The sequence below is a fragment of the Plasmodium yoelii genome (assembly GCF_900002385.2).
Source record: "Plasmodium yoelii strain 17X genome assembly, chromosome: 9".
In the NCBI taxonomy this organism is placed as follows: domain Eukaryota; phylum Apicomplexa; class Aconoidasida; order Haemosporida; family Plasmodiidae; genus Plasmodium; species Plasmodium yoelii.
This window is the reverse complement of record NC_036181.2, coordinates 328,341-344,252: the sequence shown is the minus strand read 5'-3', so window position 1 is coordinate 344,252 and position 15,912 is coordinate 328,341. Positions and strand designations below refer to the sequence as shown.

At 22.2% G+C, this 15,912-nt stretch overlaps 6 protein-coding genes across 6 annotated transcripts; 2 read left to right on the top strand and 4 right to left on the bottom strand.

The window, feature by feature from the left end:
* Positions 1 to 534: 534 nt before the first annotated feature.
* Positions 535 to 1,467, top strand: PY17X_0905800 (transcription initiation factor IIF subunit beta, putative; the record flags this gene model as incomplete). The annotated part of the gene is made up of 1 exon (XM_718526.1): positions 535 to 1,467. The coding sequence occupies one exon, from the start codon at positions 535 to 537 to the stop codon at positions 1,465 to 1,467; it is 933 nt and encodes a 310-aa protein (XP_723619.1).
* A 434-nt stretch (positions 1,468 to 1,901) lies between these two features.
* On the bottom strand, positions 1,902 to 3,146 carry PY17X_0905700 (apicoplast import protein Tic20, putative; the record flags this gene model as incomplete). The annotated part of the gene is made up of 5 exons (XM_022955904.1): positions 1,902 to 1,983; positions 2,098 to 2,264; positions 2,403 to 2,547; positions 2,628 to 2,674; positions 2,802 to 3,146. The coding sequence occupies 5 exons, from the start codon at positions 3,144 to 3,146 to the stop codon at positions 1,902 to 1,904; spliced, it is 786 nt and encodes a 261-aa protein (XP_022812120.1).
* A 990-nt stretch (positions 3,147 to 4,136) lies between these two features.
* On the top strand, positions 4,137 to 5,663 carry PY17X_0905600 (conserved Plasmodium protein, unknown function; the record flags this gene model as incomplete). The annotated part of the gene is made up of 1 exon (XM_721375.1): positions 4,137 to 5,663. One exon carries the CDS (start codon positions 4,137 to 4,139, stop codon positions 5,661 to 5,663), a length of 1,527 nt encoding a protein of 508 aa, XP_726468.1.
* Positions 5,664 to 6,496: 833 nt separating this feature from the next.
* On the bottom strand, positions 6,497 to 7,682 carry PY17X_0905500 (ras-related protein Rab-6, putative; the record flags this gene model as incomplete). Its single annotated transcript, XM_022955902.1, has 4 exons — positions 6,497 to 6,997; positions 7,087 to 7,152; positions 7,238 to 7,278; positions 7,667 to 7,682. The coding sequence occupies 4 exons, from the start codon at positions 7,680 to 7,682 to the stop codon at positions 6,497 to 6,499; spliced, it is 624 nt and encodes a 207-aa protein (XP_022812119.1).
* Positions 7,683 to 8,768: 1,086 nt separating this feature from the next.
* Positions 8,769 to 11,116, bottom strand: PY17X_0905400 (conserved Plasmodium protein, unknown function; the record flags this gene model as incomplete). The annotated part of the gene is made up of 6 exons (XM_022955901.1): positions 8,769 to 9,299; positions 9,393 to 9,619; positions 9,719 to 9,848; positions 10,015 to 10,211; positions 10,344 to 10,414; positions 10,518 to 11,116. 6 exons carry the CDS (start codon positions 11,114 to 11,116, stop codon positions 8,769 to 8,771), a joined length of 1,755 nt encoding a protein of 584 aa, XP_022812118.1.
* A 680-nt stretch (positions 11,117 to 11,796) lies between these two features.
* On the bottom strand, positions 11,797 to 14,823 carry PY17X_0905300 (coatomer subunit gamma; the record flags this gene model as incomplete). The annotated part of the gene is made up of 1 exon (XM_721371.2): positions 11,797 to 14,823. The coding sequence occupies one exon, from the start codon at positions 14,821 to 14,823 to the stop codon at positions 11,797 to 11,799; it is 3,027 nt and encodes a 1,008-aa protein (XP_726464.2).
* Positions 14,824 to 15,912: the final 1,089 nt, after the last annotated feature.

Sequence of the window (15,912 nt, the reverse complement as noted above, 5' to 3'; positions counted from 1 at the left end):
ATAACATTATGTGGGGTATTTGAATGCATATAAAAAGTGATATGTAACCTATTAATGATATTATGTAAAATATTTTGTCGATTTTGATGATTTTATATTTTTGATATTTGAAATAAAGTTTTCTTAAATTTGCATATAAATAATATGAACAAACTTATATACAAAAAAGGGTCAAATTTTTCAGCAAATATCAAGGAAAGGTTTCCGTAAAAAGAAAGTGATGCAAATTATATTTCACAAAATGGGATTATAAATGCATATAAGTATGTATGGATATTTTGGGGGTGTTTCTTTATTTTTTTTTTTTTTGTATAATAAGCAATACTTTTCAGCATGTATATATACTTAAGGGAAATCATCATATTTATATAAAGGACATGTTTTTTCATGAAAACTTTTTAGTTATATTTTGATTATTTTGTTTGTCTATCAATAAAAAATATAAATAAATAAAAAATATAAATAAAAAAGGGATTGCTGTTAGTTTGTTTGTTTCTTTTCTTTTTTTTTTGTTTGTTATAAAATTGAATAAAAATGATAAGTAGTAAAAGTAATAGTATCAAGTTAATAAAAGTTCCGAAATTTGTTGCAAATAAATGGCTTGAATGTAATGATAAAGATATTGTTGGGTTGCTCGAAGAAAATAATAATGAAATATCAGCCATATATATCCAGAAAGATGATAGTGATGATGTAAAAAAATTGCCATGTAATAAAAATAGTACAGTAAGTACATATATACTAAAAGAGGAAAAAGTTTCATTGAAAATAAGCAATAAAAATGCAAACTCTGTAAATAATAATAATAATAATAACAACAATTTGGTTAATAAATCAAATGAAAATATGAATCAAGGTAAAGATAATTTAGAAGGTGATAAAGAAACAGTAGATTATGTAATTTGTGCTGATATAATAAATAATTGTAATTACACATATTCATTTTTACCAACATTAGATAAAGATTATTCTTTAGTGTTAAAGGAAAGACATTATAAAACAAATATCAAAAAAGATAGATATACTATTATAGAAACCCGAAATGAAGATAATATTGATTCTTCTCATACATTGTTCAAATATTATAATATGAGCGAGGATGGGTCGAATAGCAATTTAAATAATAAAGATCCAAGAGATAATAATATTGAAAATAGTAATAAATATGGTAAAAATAATAAAAGAGGGTTTATGGAAAATGAGAATAACATTGGTTCATATTCAGCATCTAAACAAAAAACAAAACAAGCAAAAAAAATGCATGTTTTTGATTTAGATAAAACTAAAATTAGTATGTTTAAAATATTTGAAAAGGAGGGAAAAAAAGGAGTTCCATTTTCTTTTTTTTCTAAAAGTTTTAACATACCATCAAACTATATAAAAAATATATTAGACGAAATTGCTGTTAAAAGGAAAAGGGTTTCTGACAAAAAAACTGTTTATTTTTTGAAGGATTACATAAGTTGATAAGTTGATAATGGAAAATATGAAAACGAAAAAAATAATAAAAAAATTAATAAAAAAATTAATAAAAAAATTAATAAAAAAATTAATAAAAAAATTAATAAATGAAAAATGTTATAGATAAACGCGTATTTATGATTCCCAAACAAATTTGAGTATTATCTTTGTATAATTATATTTTTCGTGATTTAAACAAAAATAGACAAAACTCTGTATATTTATTTCAGAGTTAATTATCCATTTTTTAATTTTATATGACTTTTTTTTTTTTTTTTTTTTTTTTTTTTGAAAAACTGTACCATGGTACTTTCTTATAATTATATATAAAAAAAAATAAAAACTTATAGAATTCAAGTTTTAAAAAATTCGCAGATTTTATATGTAGAGGTTATAGATGTTTGATAAGTGAAAAAGTTTGAAATTTATAAAAATAATTTTTATAATTCTTTATTTTCTTTTTTTTTTTTATCTCCAATATGTAATTTGATGGCATCTGATATAACTGGTATTTCGATGTAACTATAAAAGAAAATGAAAAATAGAAACATACACAAAAATATTTATATATACACATCTTTTAATATAAATATTTTTGAATCAAATAAAAATTATTGTGATATGCAAAAAACTTACTATCCTAATAAAGAAGCCATAAAAGGAATAATTAATGATCCAAAATAAATTATCATACTTGAATATAAAACTGTTAAATTAAATATATCTGTATCATTATATGAATATGGAAAAACTCGAAAATAAAATAAGGCTAAGGCATATCCAAACATAGACAATATTAAGCCCTAAAAAGGGAGAGAAAAAAAAAAAAAAAAAAAGAGAGTAAATGAAAATACACAAGTTGGTACATTATTTGTTTTGTTTTTATTTTTTTATTTTTTTTTTTTTTTTGTTTTTTTTTGATTAGATGTTGATAATAATACCTGCATATGATGATATTTAATAAAATAATGAAAATTGAATTTGTTTTCTTTAACAAACATAAAATATAAGCCCATGAAAGTGGCAAAGGAAGAGAAAGGAATTGATACATATATGTTGTTAAATTTTTCGATTAAAAAAAGGTATCTATAAAATAAAAGAGAATGATATGTATTTTGTTAAAATATTAATTCTATTCAAGAGTTGCATAAAAAATAATGTCTTACTTGTGTAAATGAAGTGGTAACATATTTAAAAGGGGCATCATATACGCCTATAATTTAAATAAATAAATATACATACATATATATATATATGTATATGTATGTATATAATAGTAAGTTGGTAAGTTGTAGATATGTATGTGATAATTATAGCCCAAATGGAGGGATAGAAATTACTTGAATTGCATCTATATATGGAAGAATATAAGCAGTCGATGCCATAAGCTTATCAAATAGTGTTACATCTGTTTCACCATAGAATGTGAAATTAGATTTATTATTTGGTAATGTATTAAGTTGTGTTTTCTTTAAAAATTTAACAGGATATTTATTTTTATTAAATTTAAGGACCATAACATTTACACTCTTTTTATTGATTATATGTTCATTGTGTATAGAAATATTATTATTCTTTTTTATCACATTGTAAGCTTTTATATTTTTATAGTTTATAAAACATGATATATTTCTAACCAACAAAACAAAATATGTTAAAATGGATAATGATAAAAATCGAACCATTTCTTAAAAAAAAAAAAAAAAAAAAAAAAGCAGAATAACTAGCTTTTTATATCTATTATGTTTGCTTCATTTTTTGTTTAAACTAAAAGTTCTTAGAAAGTTAAAATAATGTGAGCAATAAATATAATGAACAAAATAATATTTTTAGTGAAATAACGAGATAAACAGAAGAAAAAAAAGAAGCAAATAAATGAATGAATAAACAATAAAAATTGATATTGAATTGGATGTGAATTAAAAAAAATTACTAAAATTGAAGTAAGCAAGTAAAGGGAAAAAATGTGAAAAGAAAAATCCTAGTAACATTTCGTATTGCTATGGTGTGAATTAAATTTTTTTTGTATAACTGTATCCGACTTTATTTACAAAAAAAAATAATAAAAATATTTTGGAAAAAAAAATACTAGCTTGAGATTAGGAAAATACCTCTCTATATATATAGAAAGTTTTTTATAATTTATTCGTATTTTGGATATATGTGTATATGCACATAATTAAATTTGTCAACTTTGTCAGCTTTGCCAATTTTGTCAACTTTTCCAACTTTGTCAGCTTTGCCAATTTTGTAACTTTTCCAATTTGACAGTGTGGCATATTATTACACAAATTTGTGCTTTGATAAAAATGAGAAAACAATGTGCATAAATATTTGCAAAATATTTTGTTTGTATAGAGATATGTGTGTGTAACTTGTTATGCCTATCTTTTGTTATAAACTTTTGAGTAAATTATATTTTGCATGCATTTGAAATTATGTCTTTTTATATATCCTTATTTAAATAATATTTTTTTTTTATTATATGCTTAAGCTTGAAATTTTATTAATTTGATTAATTTGATTAATTTGATTAATTTATTTATTTATTTATTTATTTATAACATTCCCACAATAAAATAAATATACATGGGTATAGATATGTAGGGTTATAAATATATTTGTTTGTTTCTACAAAATTGTAGTAAAATATACAATTTTGTTGTTTTATAAAAATGGAAAACAATAAAAATGACGAAAATAACGAAAAAACCGAGATAATTGAGTCGTTAGGACATAATGCTTTAGTTACGCTTCTTTTAAATAATGATAATTATCATGAAGAAATCGAAAATGTTGAAAATGGTGAAAATTATGGAAATACTAATAAAATAAATAAATGTAGTGATATAAAAATAAAAGAAGATTGTATAAAAAGTAGTAAAAAAAGAAAAAATGAAATAGACATTTTTGAATCTAACGATGGTATTATAAATGAAATATATTTTTCACCAAATAATACAAATAAATATAATGGAAAAAAAATAGATAAAAATGAAGTAGATTTGTTAAATTATAATAATATGCATTTTAATAGTAGTATAAAAACCGAGGTTGTAAAAAATAATAATTATTTTAAAAATATGAAAAAATATAATATTTTACTTAAAAAAAATAAATATAACACTAATTTTTCAATTCCTCACAATCTTAATATTTATAATAAATTTTTAGAAAGCGCATCAAAAAGTATTAATAGATTTACAAATAAAAATGAACAAAATTTATTTTATTTACCTTTATCAAAAAAAAAACAAATTGAAATCAGAAATCGTGAACAAAATGAATTAGTAGACAGCTCTCTACTTTCTAACCACTTCCAAATTGAATGGGAAAAAAATGGAAATGGAAATGGAAATGGAAATGAAAAAAATGACGATGGAAATGAAAATGAAAATGAATTGTATAGTGCCTCTGAAACGTTGGGACATAAAAATAAGAAAAATGATAAAAAATCTGAAATAGTGGAAAAAAATACATCTAATAGATTAGAACACAATACAAAAGAAGTTGATATTTTCTATAGTAATAATATAAGTAATAGTGCAAGAATAGAAAGGAATAAATGTTTTTCGAAAAAAAATATAAATACATACAAAGGGTGTAACAAAAATAATGATGAAAACAAGTTGAATAAGAAAAGGAAAATTGAAAAAAATGTGAACTCCGCTGATAATGTGGTTGTGATAAATGACAAAAATAATTACGAAAAAAAAAAGCTGAAAAAAAAAGTTAAAAAAAAAGTTAAGAAAAAAAATAAAAAAAATGAATACCAGAAAAAAGACGAAACTAGAGAAGAAATAATAAAAATCAAGAATAATGATCAAGAGAAAAATGAAAAATCTTTTGAACATTTTGTTATTTTAGATTTCAATCCAAAAGATGAAGATTATAAAGCAATTAAAAAAAAATTAGAAACGCATGGACTGATTTTTGATTTACCATTTGACACTAAAACTAATGATATAAAAAAAGAAAATATAAATACAAAAAAAGAAAATATAAATACAAAAGTTGAAATAATAAATATGAAAAAAAATTATATTAAAAAAGAAAAAAATAATAATACAATAAATTTAGAACAAATTGTACAAGTCGAACATAATTCCTCAAAATATAAACTATTAAAAGAAAAAAAAAATACTGGAAAAATTAAAATAGTTGATTATGATTTTGAAAAAAATATTTGTTATTTTCAATAAGCTCACCAAAAGTAGCAAAATAAAAAAATATTCCGCATACAACTAGCCAAAAGTAGCGACTTAAAAAAAATATTCCGCATACAACTAGCCAATATTAGCGAAATCAAAAAAATATTCCGCATACAACTAGCCAAAAGTAGCGAAATCAAAAAAATATTCCGCATACAACTAGCCGAAAGTAGCGAAATAAAAAAAAAATTCCGTATATAACTAGCCAAAATTTAGGGAATATTCGAAAAGACCTGAACAGGGAATAAAATAATTCCCTGAATTATGCACAGGCAATGTAAATTTGAAAATATATATCCAAAATTGGAATAATTATACAATAAAAATACAATTATATTATGAACACATTAATAATTATATTAACCTGATTGTAAAGTTAGCCAATCTGTGAAAAGATCATGATAGAATTTTTATATCTTAAAAGATGAAGAATAAAAAAAAAAAACTAAAACATTTTAAACTGGAATAAAGACATCTTAGTTTTTATCACATGCATACATTGTATAAATATAAAAAACAATTATTATTATTTTCTCTTTTTTTAATTTTTATCATTCCTAATTATATATATAAAAAAAAACATTAAAAATATATTGTATAATAAAATTTCGAAAAAATAAATACACACATACAGATTGATGTGTATATTGTCTTTTTTTTTTTTTTTTTTAACGCAGTATCACATTTCAATATGATAATATTTTGTGTGATAATACATTTTTATTTAAAAAAAAGTGTATTAATATGATTAACATATATGTTAGAACTCCAAAATTGGATATATATATATATATGTATAAAACAAATAAGAGTTTATCCAATTTTTAACACAAACATTTACTTAGGATATTTTTTTCATTATTATTCATATCATTAGTTAGTTGTATATCAACAACATTAGCTTCATGGTTATTATTATTTTCAAGATTTGGTAATTTTGCTGCAATTTTTTTAAATAAGACTTTTATGTTATGACCAGCTTTAGCACTTGTTTCGTGAAACATAGTATTATATTCTTGTGCTTTTTGCATACCTTCTTCATATGTAACTTTTCTAAGATCAGCCAAATCGGTTTTATTTCCAACTAAAACAATTATAACATCTTTTCCTCTTTCATTTAAAATATCTTGTATCCATTTTGTTGTATTCTCAAATGATTGTCTATTTGTAATATCATATACAACAATAGCAGCAGCAGAATCTCTAATATAACTTGGTATTAAACTTCTGAATCTTTCTTGCCCGGCTGTATCCCAAAGTTGAAGTCTTACTGGCCCTTCATCCAGATACAACGTTTTGCTCAAAAAATCGATACCTATTGTAGACTTTGCAAAAAAAAGAGGAACAAAATATGGTATATTATGTTATATTACATCACGTGTGCAGGCGTATTTTTTTTTTTTTTTTTTTTTACTTGATAATTATTGTCAAATGTGTCATACATGAACCTTGTAATTATGGATGTTTTTCCAACCGCTTGCTAAAATGGAAAAAGTGGAAAAAATGGGAAAAATTAAAAAGTGGAAAAAAATGAATAGTATATAATTTTATGCTTTTATTCATACTTCTCCCAAAAAAACAAGCTTGTACTTATTGAGTCCGGAATCTGAGAAGTGGAAAACAAAATGGATAAAGCATGGTGGGTTATATAGTATGGGATATAATACATGTATGATTGCATAGTATATATAATAATAATTTAGAGTCGTCTTAATATATTTATGGGGTTTAAATGTGTGTATATGCAGATTTTGGAAATATTGAAAAGTGGTAAATATTGAACAGTGAGAATATAAAAGTGTGCAAATACAGATATGAATAATATATTTTTGGTTGCGATTGTTCATTAGGTCATTAGTTCTTTCGTTTTTTTCGTTTTTTTCGTTTTTTGCGCATTTTATTAACGTGTTAAGGTTTTTCGCTTATATAAGATATTATACAATTTTTTTCAACTTTTTAAATGCAAAATGAAAGTTTTTACGATTTATATGTACTTTGAAATTCGTCCATTATGTTGATAGGGATTATAATTAAGAATTAATCTTTGAATAATTAAATTATAATTTTAAAAAATAAAAATAAATTTGATATATCCATAATATCGTTACAAGTTGTTATAATTCTTCTTTCCGTATATTTTATATATACAAAGCTATGAGTTTCATTTTATAGTATTGTAAAATATGTATAAATAGGCATACATACATATATATATTCGTTTTTAATATTTTTTATTTTTAATTAATTTTTTGGATAAATGGGGATTACATACAAATGTAATTATTTGATAAGGTATTTTTTAGAAAAAAAAAAAAAAAAATTAAAATAAATAAAATAACCAAAATAAAAAAAAAAAAAAAAAAAAAAAGGAAATGAAAGGAAAATAAAAAAAAAAAATAATTATATATATGTGTATATAAAAAATAATGAAATAACTAAATTGACATATATATTGTTTTATATATATATAATTGTATTTTTGTCCTTTTAAATAAGGAGGAAAGTTTTTGTTTTGTTACTTGTATATGTTTATCTCATAAATAGTGATAACATATGTATGTATATATTTATAGTAATTATATTATTATATGTATGTATATATTTATAGTAATTATATTATATATGTATGTATATACTTTTTGAATATGTTAAAACAAATTAGATATATTTATGAATTCTGCGTAAAGGCCGCAGGAATTAATTATTATATAAATACACAATTCTAAAAAAAAAAAAAAAAAAAAAAAAAACGAATTTGAAAAGTATTGTATAACAATTGAATTAAAGTGGCACTTGCACATAAACAAAAAATGTGGTATGGAAAATTTGGTTGTTTTTTTTTTTAGTTAAAAAATATAATATTGATTTGGTAATAAATAAAGAAAATAATAAAATTGTATTTTTTTTTTTTTTTTTTTTTTTGAAAATTTAGTATTGTTTTGTTCGCTAATTATATTGTGATTTTGATGGGGTAATAGTTGATACATTTTAATTGATATGTTTGAAAATAATAAAAAAAAAAAAAAAAAAAAAGTGACATTATTTTTGATATATGAAATAAAGATTTTAAGTATTTTAGGTAGACAAAGTAATAAATTATAATATGTGTTTTTTTTTATTTTTTAATAATTCAGTAAAAAATGTAATATATTGTAAATCGAGATTAAGAGTTGGGGAACTATTTATAGCTTTAGTCATATTTTGTAAAATATCATCATTTTGTTTAGTTCGAAATTGATTATTAAATTTTTGGCTTGTTTGAGATTCTTTAGGAATATTTAAGGAATTGTTTATGTTGTAATATTTTGGAACTTGTAAATTATTTTTTACAAAAGATAAGTTTGGTTCTTCATTTTGTAGTAACTTGGTTTTAGACATTTTATTTTTTTCTTTATTATCAAAGATATCATTATTTGTTGAATTAGATTTATCTAAATAATTACCTACATATCCAGGTGTACATAATAAACTAGCCAAATCAACTGTATCGTTGTCTATATTTTTATTTTTCTCGTTTTTATATATACTTACGAAATCATCACTTTTGTATATTACTTTATATTTATTAATTTTTTCGATACATTTTTTTTTTTTAATCGACTTTATTCGGTCCGTTTGGTATAGGAGCTGTGAAGCGTAGCAAGAAAAAAGAAACTTCGAAATGTATCATGTGCATGTGTGTAGGCACGGGCTGAAAATGAATAATTGTGTACATATTACCTTTTGAATTGCTAAGTTGTGATTCAAATTTTCACAATTTTTTTTTTTTTCTGATAATTTATTTTTGGGATAAATAAGTGTTTGATTGCAATTTTTATGAACATCGTTAGATATTTTTTGCATTTTGTTTAATTTGTCGTAACTCATAAAATAATGTTTTAGATTTGGAAGGGTAGATATTAATTTTTTTTCTTTTGTTTCTAAAGAAATGAAATCATTTCTTGTATCTGAAAAAAAAAGTATGTATCATTATTAATGTAATATTAATTATATTTTAGACAAATATAATATAAACAAATTAAAACTAATAATATATTTTTATTTACTTTTTATTTTGCTGATTAACATGTTTCTTGAGTGATTTATTAACGTTGTAGTTGCATTTTTTTGTGGCTTTATACATATATTTGTGTGCGAGGAATTTTGTACTTTATCATGGTCTCCCATCCAGTCTGTCTTATTATTTATTAAAATAAATGAAAAGGAAAGTTAGTCAAATTGAACTAAACGAAGTGTCGTCTTTAGAACCGCAAGTTGTTCAGAGTTTTTTTCCGCACATTTATTTGGGTTATTTTATTTGTTTGTGTGTATTTTTTTTTTTTTTTTTTTTTTTTTTTCTTACTGTTTTGTGGGGATCTGGTTGACGCGTTTGGAAATGTGTACTACCCACTTGAAAGGGGATACTTTGAGATTTATTTAAGCATCTATTCGAATTGGTGATTTTTTTTTTGGCATTTTTATTACTACAAATTGTTCTTTGTATTTTTTCACGAGGATATGCCAAATATTTTGAGAGCTCATTTTTTCGATTTGGCAAATCTAGGTTGCAAAAAAAAAAAAAAAAATACATACATACACATATAATATACACATTTACAAGGTCAAGAGATATTAACTTGCTGAGTTTTCACAAAAATTCTTTTTTCTTTTTATCATTTTTTTACAACTAACTTAAATAAAGATCATTATTTAATGCCTCTTTGATTTTTTTCATTTGATTTTTGGAGCATTTACAATGTTTACTGCAATAAAAATGTGTGTGTATTTATTCGTTTCGTAATTTATTTTGAATTGTGTAAGTGTATAGCTTTTTTTTATAATTTTATTATTTTTTTAGACAATTACCTGAGATCAGTTATAGGGTTTTGTGAGGCTTCTCTACATTTTTTGACCAAATCTGTGTTAGAATTTTGAGTTTGATAAATAGTTGGAAGAATATCAAAATTATTTAAATTATAATGGTTATAAGAAAAGTGTTTTCTTTGTTTCGAATTATTAAAAATGTTAAATTTGGTTGTTTTAGTATAAGGTATATAATTTTTTAATATTTTACAAGTGTCTAAATTATTTAATTCTTGCAATTCTCCATTAATTTTTTTTAACATGCATTTATTATTTTGGATATTTTGTTTTTCTGTTTCAGGAGTAATAACAAACCCAGGCATTTTCTGTTTCTGCTTCTGTTTCTGCTTCATTTTTTGCTTCATTTTCTGTTCTTTTGACACATTTTTTGGAGATTTATTTTCTAAGTGTTGTTTAGTAATCTGTGGAGAAATAAATTCATCCATTTGATTTTTATTTACTTTAGATATATATCTGATTATTTCATTTATATGATTTAATTTTAGGTAATAGTTTTTTTTCTTTTGTTTTTTTTTAATTGGATATCCATAAAATGGAAGGGTGAAGAAATCAGGTTTTTTGATTTTTTTAGCTCGCAACATTATTTTTTTTACAAAACAAAACTATTCAAAATGTTCGTTAATAAGGGATATGGTTATACACTATTTAATTTTTTTTAATGATATACACTATTTTTGTTTTTTTTTTTAATGATATACACAATTTTTGTTGTTTTTTTTAATGATATACCCATTTTTGTTGCTTTTTTTTACGAAATAAATAATTTGTCTTAAATTTAAAATGTGTGTAACTGTGCATAGGCAACTACAAAAAAGTCAAAATATTTTCAATCATTTACAACGAAAATAAATTCGTACCTTAAAAATAAAAGAAAAAATAAAAGAAAAAATAAAAAATAAAATAAAATTATATTTATGGGGTTGCATTATTTTTATAAAATTTATGGGGTTGCATTATTTTTAGGGGTTGTTTGTGGAAAAATAAATTTGACTAAAAAGATATACATGCATATATATAGAAAGAAAAAAAAAAATTCCAGGTTTATTTGGATAGTCTGTTCGGAAAAATATACGTACATAAATATGTGGGTAAAATGTAGATAATAATATAACTTAAAAAAAAATAATGTAATAAAATATGTTGATAAAAGGGTATAGTAAATTGTATATTACATTTTGAATAAATATGTATATAAATAGATAGTTATATGTGTGTAGATAAGTTTGAATAGTTGATCATAGGGAAGGAATGTTTGTGTGTTTTATTCCAGAAATTTAATTAAATATTCTGAAAGATATTTATTTGTAGATCTTGATATAATTTTCAAAAGACATCCATATTGTTGTGAAAATATTAAAGATGCCATACACAATATATTTGATTCATTTAAAAATTTTGCATATAATAATATATTGTGTGTATTTGAATTTGGGTCAACAATGTTAGTATTATCACATGGTGACATATTTAAAATATTTAATAAACCTGTAACTGCTAATTGAATATTTTCAAAATTTAAACTAAATTTACTTGTATATTCTGAATTATATTGATTCATACTATCCCATAATAATTTAAATTTTGAATTTCGTAAATTACATGGTATTATAAAATCAGTTATTTGAATATTTAAATTGTTTATAGAATATGTATCTGGATATCCATCATCCATTTCATCTTCTTTAACATAAAAATGTAAAGAGCATTGGAATGTTTCGCTAACATCAAAACCGTCCCCATTATCGCCATTGCCATTATTGCCATTATCATTATTGCCATTATCATTATCGCCAGTACCAACCTGAGTTGAGTAACCAATTTTTGTTTCAGAATTTGAATCAGTAGAATCTAATAAAATGTTAAAAGGAATATTTTTTTTAAGTAAAATATACAAATTTTGTGGATGATTATAATGTAAATTTTGTATAGTTGTTTTTTCAAGTATGGTCCATTTTTTTTCATGAGAATTCATTTGGAGATTAACTTTGGATAATATTTGATCATTTAGTGTATTGTTAATAGTAAAAACAAGAACCATATAATTAATATAAATATATTTTTTTACAAAAACAGTATATTCTGCTTCTGTTTCTGTTAATGGTGTATTTTTTGTTATTGATTTTAATGAACCCATGTTATATTTTTCAATAAATGGTGATACATTTTCGATATATGCTTGATCAGTTAGATGTTCAACAGATTTGGGGATATTAGATGTATTATTTTGCGATTCAAAATAAGATGATTTTTTTTTTGAATAAACATTTTGAGACAATCCTAACCCTTCTTTGCTTAATTCTGTTGTGTATAATAAATCGTCTTTAATTTGGTCGTGATCGAATTCTGTTTCTACATCATTTTGTATATGATTTGAAATTCCAACAATTATTTTTTCGATATCTAAATGGTTATTATCGAAAATTATTTGGTTCACAAAGTTGTCACCCGACTCGGTTTTTTCGCATTCGTTTTTTACATCTGATTCTGTTTTTTCCGCATCGTCATTTTGAACCCTCTTTTTGAGGATGTGGTAAAAGAGATTGGTTCGGTCTCTTACTTCATCGTCATTATCGGCTAATAAATATTTAAATAAGAATAGAATATCTTTTGAGTTATTTTGACATTTCAAAGCAATGTAAAATAAAGCATAGATTCCATCTGCTCGTATAGTAGAGTTTTCTAATATTAATCTATTATAAATATAACGAATATATTTAGAAGGTTTTTTTGTTTTTGGAATGTACAATAATAAAAATCGTATAACAGTTAAGAGTAAAGAATTATATTCACAATCTTCTATAAATTCACATAATTGTAAAATTGCGTTTTCTTCTGTATTTGGTATTTGTGTTATTATATGTATGATTGTATCTATAATAGTAGATTTAAATTTATATGATTCTTCATCTCTTAAATTATTTGATAAAAAATTTAAAATAATTTTCGATTTATTTGGATATATAAAACATAAATTCTTAACTTCTTGTATAATTTGTATTTTAAATAAGCTATTATTATCATTATTCATATATGTATTTATTTGATTTAATAATTCATCAATATTTTGTTCATTTCCTGTTTTTAATAAAGTTGTAAATGCTAAAACACAGATATTTTTATTTTCATCAGATAGAAGTGGTTCTATATCTTCATTTAATTTAGATGCAATAGTGGGTCTAAAATGTGCTAATTTATTTATTTTTTTAATTATACAAAATTTTTCAATTATTTTAGATGATGATAAAAAAAGTTTACAAACTTTTATGCAATCTGTTAATATTTCAACATTAAATATAGTAGTACTATTTTTTCCATTTACATCATAAGTTGCTAATTCAATTATATATTTTATAGCTTCATATAATACAATTGGATCTTTATTTTTTAAACATAATTTAAGAAAATCAAAACAAAGTTTAGTAGTTGGATGTATATTTGTATTATTAATATTTTGTGTAACATTATTATAATTAACAGATAAATTATTTCCATTTATAATATCATCACCTTTTTCTGTATGATATATTAGATGTGCTGCATATTTTATAAGTAAACAGTTTGCTAAAGATCCTGATAAGTTAGAAGAACGTTTACTATAAGAACTAATAATTTTTTCTAAAGCTAATTTGTCATTATATTTAATTGAACATAATAATGTTAAAGCATGAAATTGAATCATGGGATGTTTGCTATTTACACATTCTGTAATTTCGTTGGTCCATTTTTTTACAATATCACTAGATGTGTTAATAAATAAATTTAAACCACATAATAAAGCAGAAGAAGATACAAAAGGGTTTTTATCAACTATTGCTGTTTTTAAATATTTTTCTATTTGTGCAGCTAATATTGAATCAATAGTTTGACTTAAAACTCGAATTGCATTAGCTCTATAACAATCATTAGAAGAATTCATATCTTTTGTTAAAGAGCTTGTAACAATAAAAACTTCTTTTTCACTTACTGGTAAATTTTTAATAACTAAATATACCATCCTTCTTAATCTTTCATTATTTGATTGAAATAATTTTGTGATATTAAAAAATATTTCAGTACACTCTTGAGATGTTAAATTTGTTTCATTTTTATTAATCAAATATAATATCTTTGTCAATATTTTTATACACTTCTGAACATTTAATGGGGAACTTGAAAATATACGAGTTTCTTGTAATATATTTGCTTTATCCCCACTATGAGGGTTTACAAAAAATTTATCATCTTCGCATCCTGTGCCTTTTAGCAAATTTCTTTGGATTTTATCTTTTATTACCATTTGTTTTAACATACTTTAATAGATACTTAATGTGTTCTTTTGGCATATATCTGGCTAGCTGGCTCTGTGGGCGTATTCTTCAGCCGTTTCAACTTTTTCAACCTTTTCAACCTGCTCAATTTCCTCAACCTTTTTCAGCCTTTTCAACCTTTTCAACCTGCTCAACCTTTTTCTTCCGATTTTCTTCCGATTTTCTTCCTTAATGAAGTTTGCTATAGCGTACAAATGCGTTGGGAGGCAGTTTGTATGAAATCATAAGAATGAATAAATAAATAGATGAATGAATAAATGAATGAATGAATAAATGAATGAATAGATGATACGTGAAAATTAATTTTTTAATTCGATATATTAGAACTCCCTATATATGGAAGATTATTATTATTAACCATAAATATTTATTTATTTCGTTATAAAAAAAAAAAAAAAAATTTGAATATATTTTAAAGGAAAGTTTTTTATACACAAATTATAAAAAATTGGATAAATAATACAAGTTATATTTAAGTTTGGATATACTTTTAAAAATATAAATTATTTATTTTGAAACCTATTATTACTACTACTGAAAATTTTAAGTGTAATAATTCGTACAAATATATTTTTATCATACAAATATGTATGTAAATTACAATTTATTCAATTTAATGTTTTGTATTAGTATTGGCAATTTTACTGAAATTTTTTGTTATTTTACATTAATTTTTTTCTCTATTTATTTTGCAATTTTTTGAATTTATTTTATTTTTAAATTATAATATATTCTTTTATTTTTTTATGTTTTTATACAAACATGTAAATTATTTAACAGTGCAACGCACAATGTAACAAACACAAGTACGGGTTGGGGGAATATTTAAAACTGTGATACCGATTAAGTTCAAATATTTAAAGACATTTTTTTTTTTAATTGACCATTATAAATAGTTATTAAGTTAATACAAATTAGGGGTTATAGTATTTGTGTTTTTTCCTACGAAACGAAATGGAAATGAAAAAAGGAATAAAGTAGGATAAGAAGTAAAATAAAAAAAGGAAAAAAATAAGGAATAAAGTAGGATATACACATAATTAATCACATCAATGCAACAATTTCTCTTA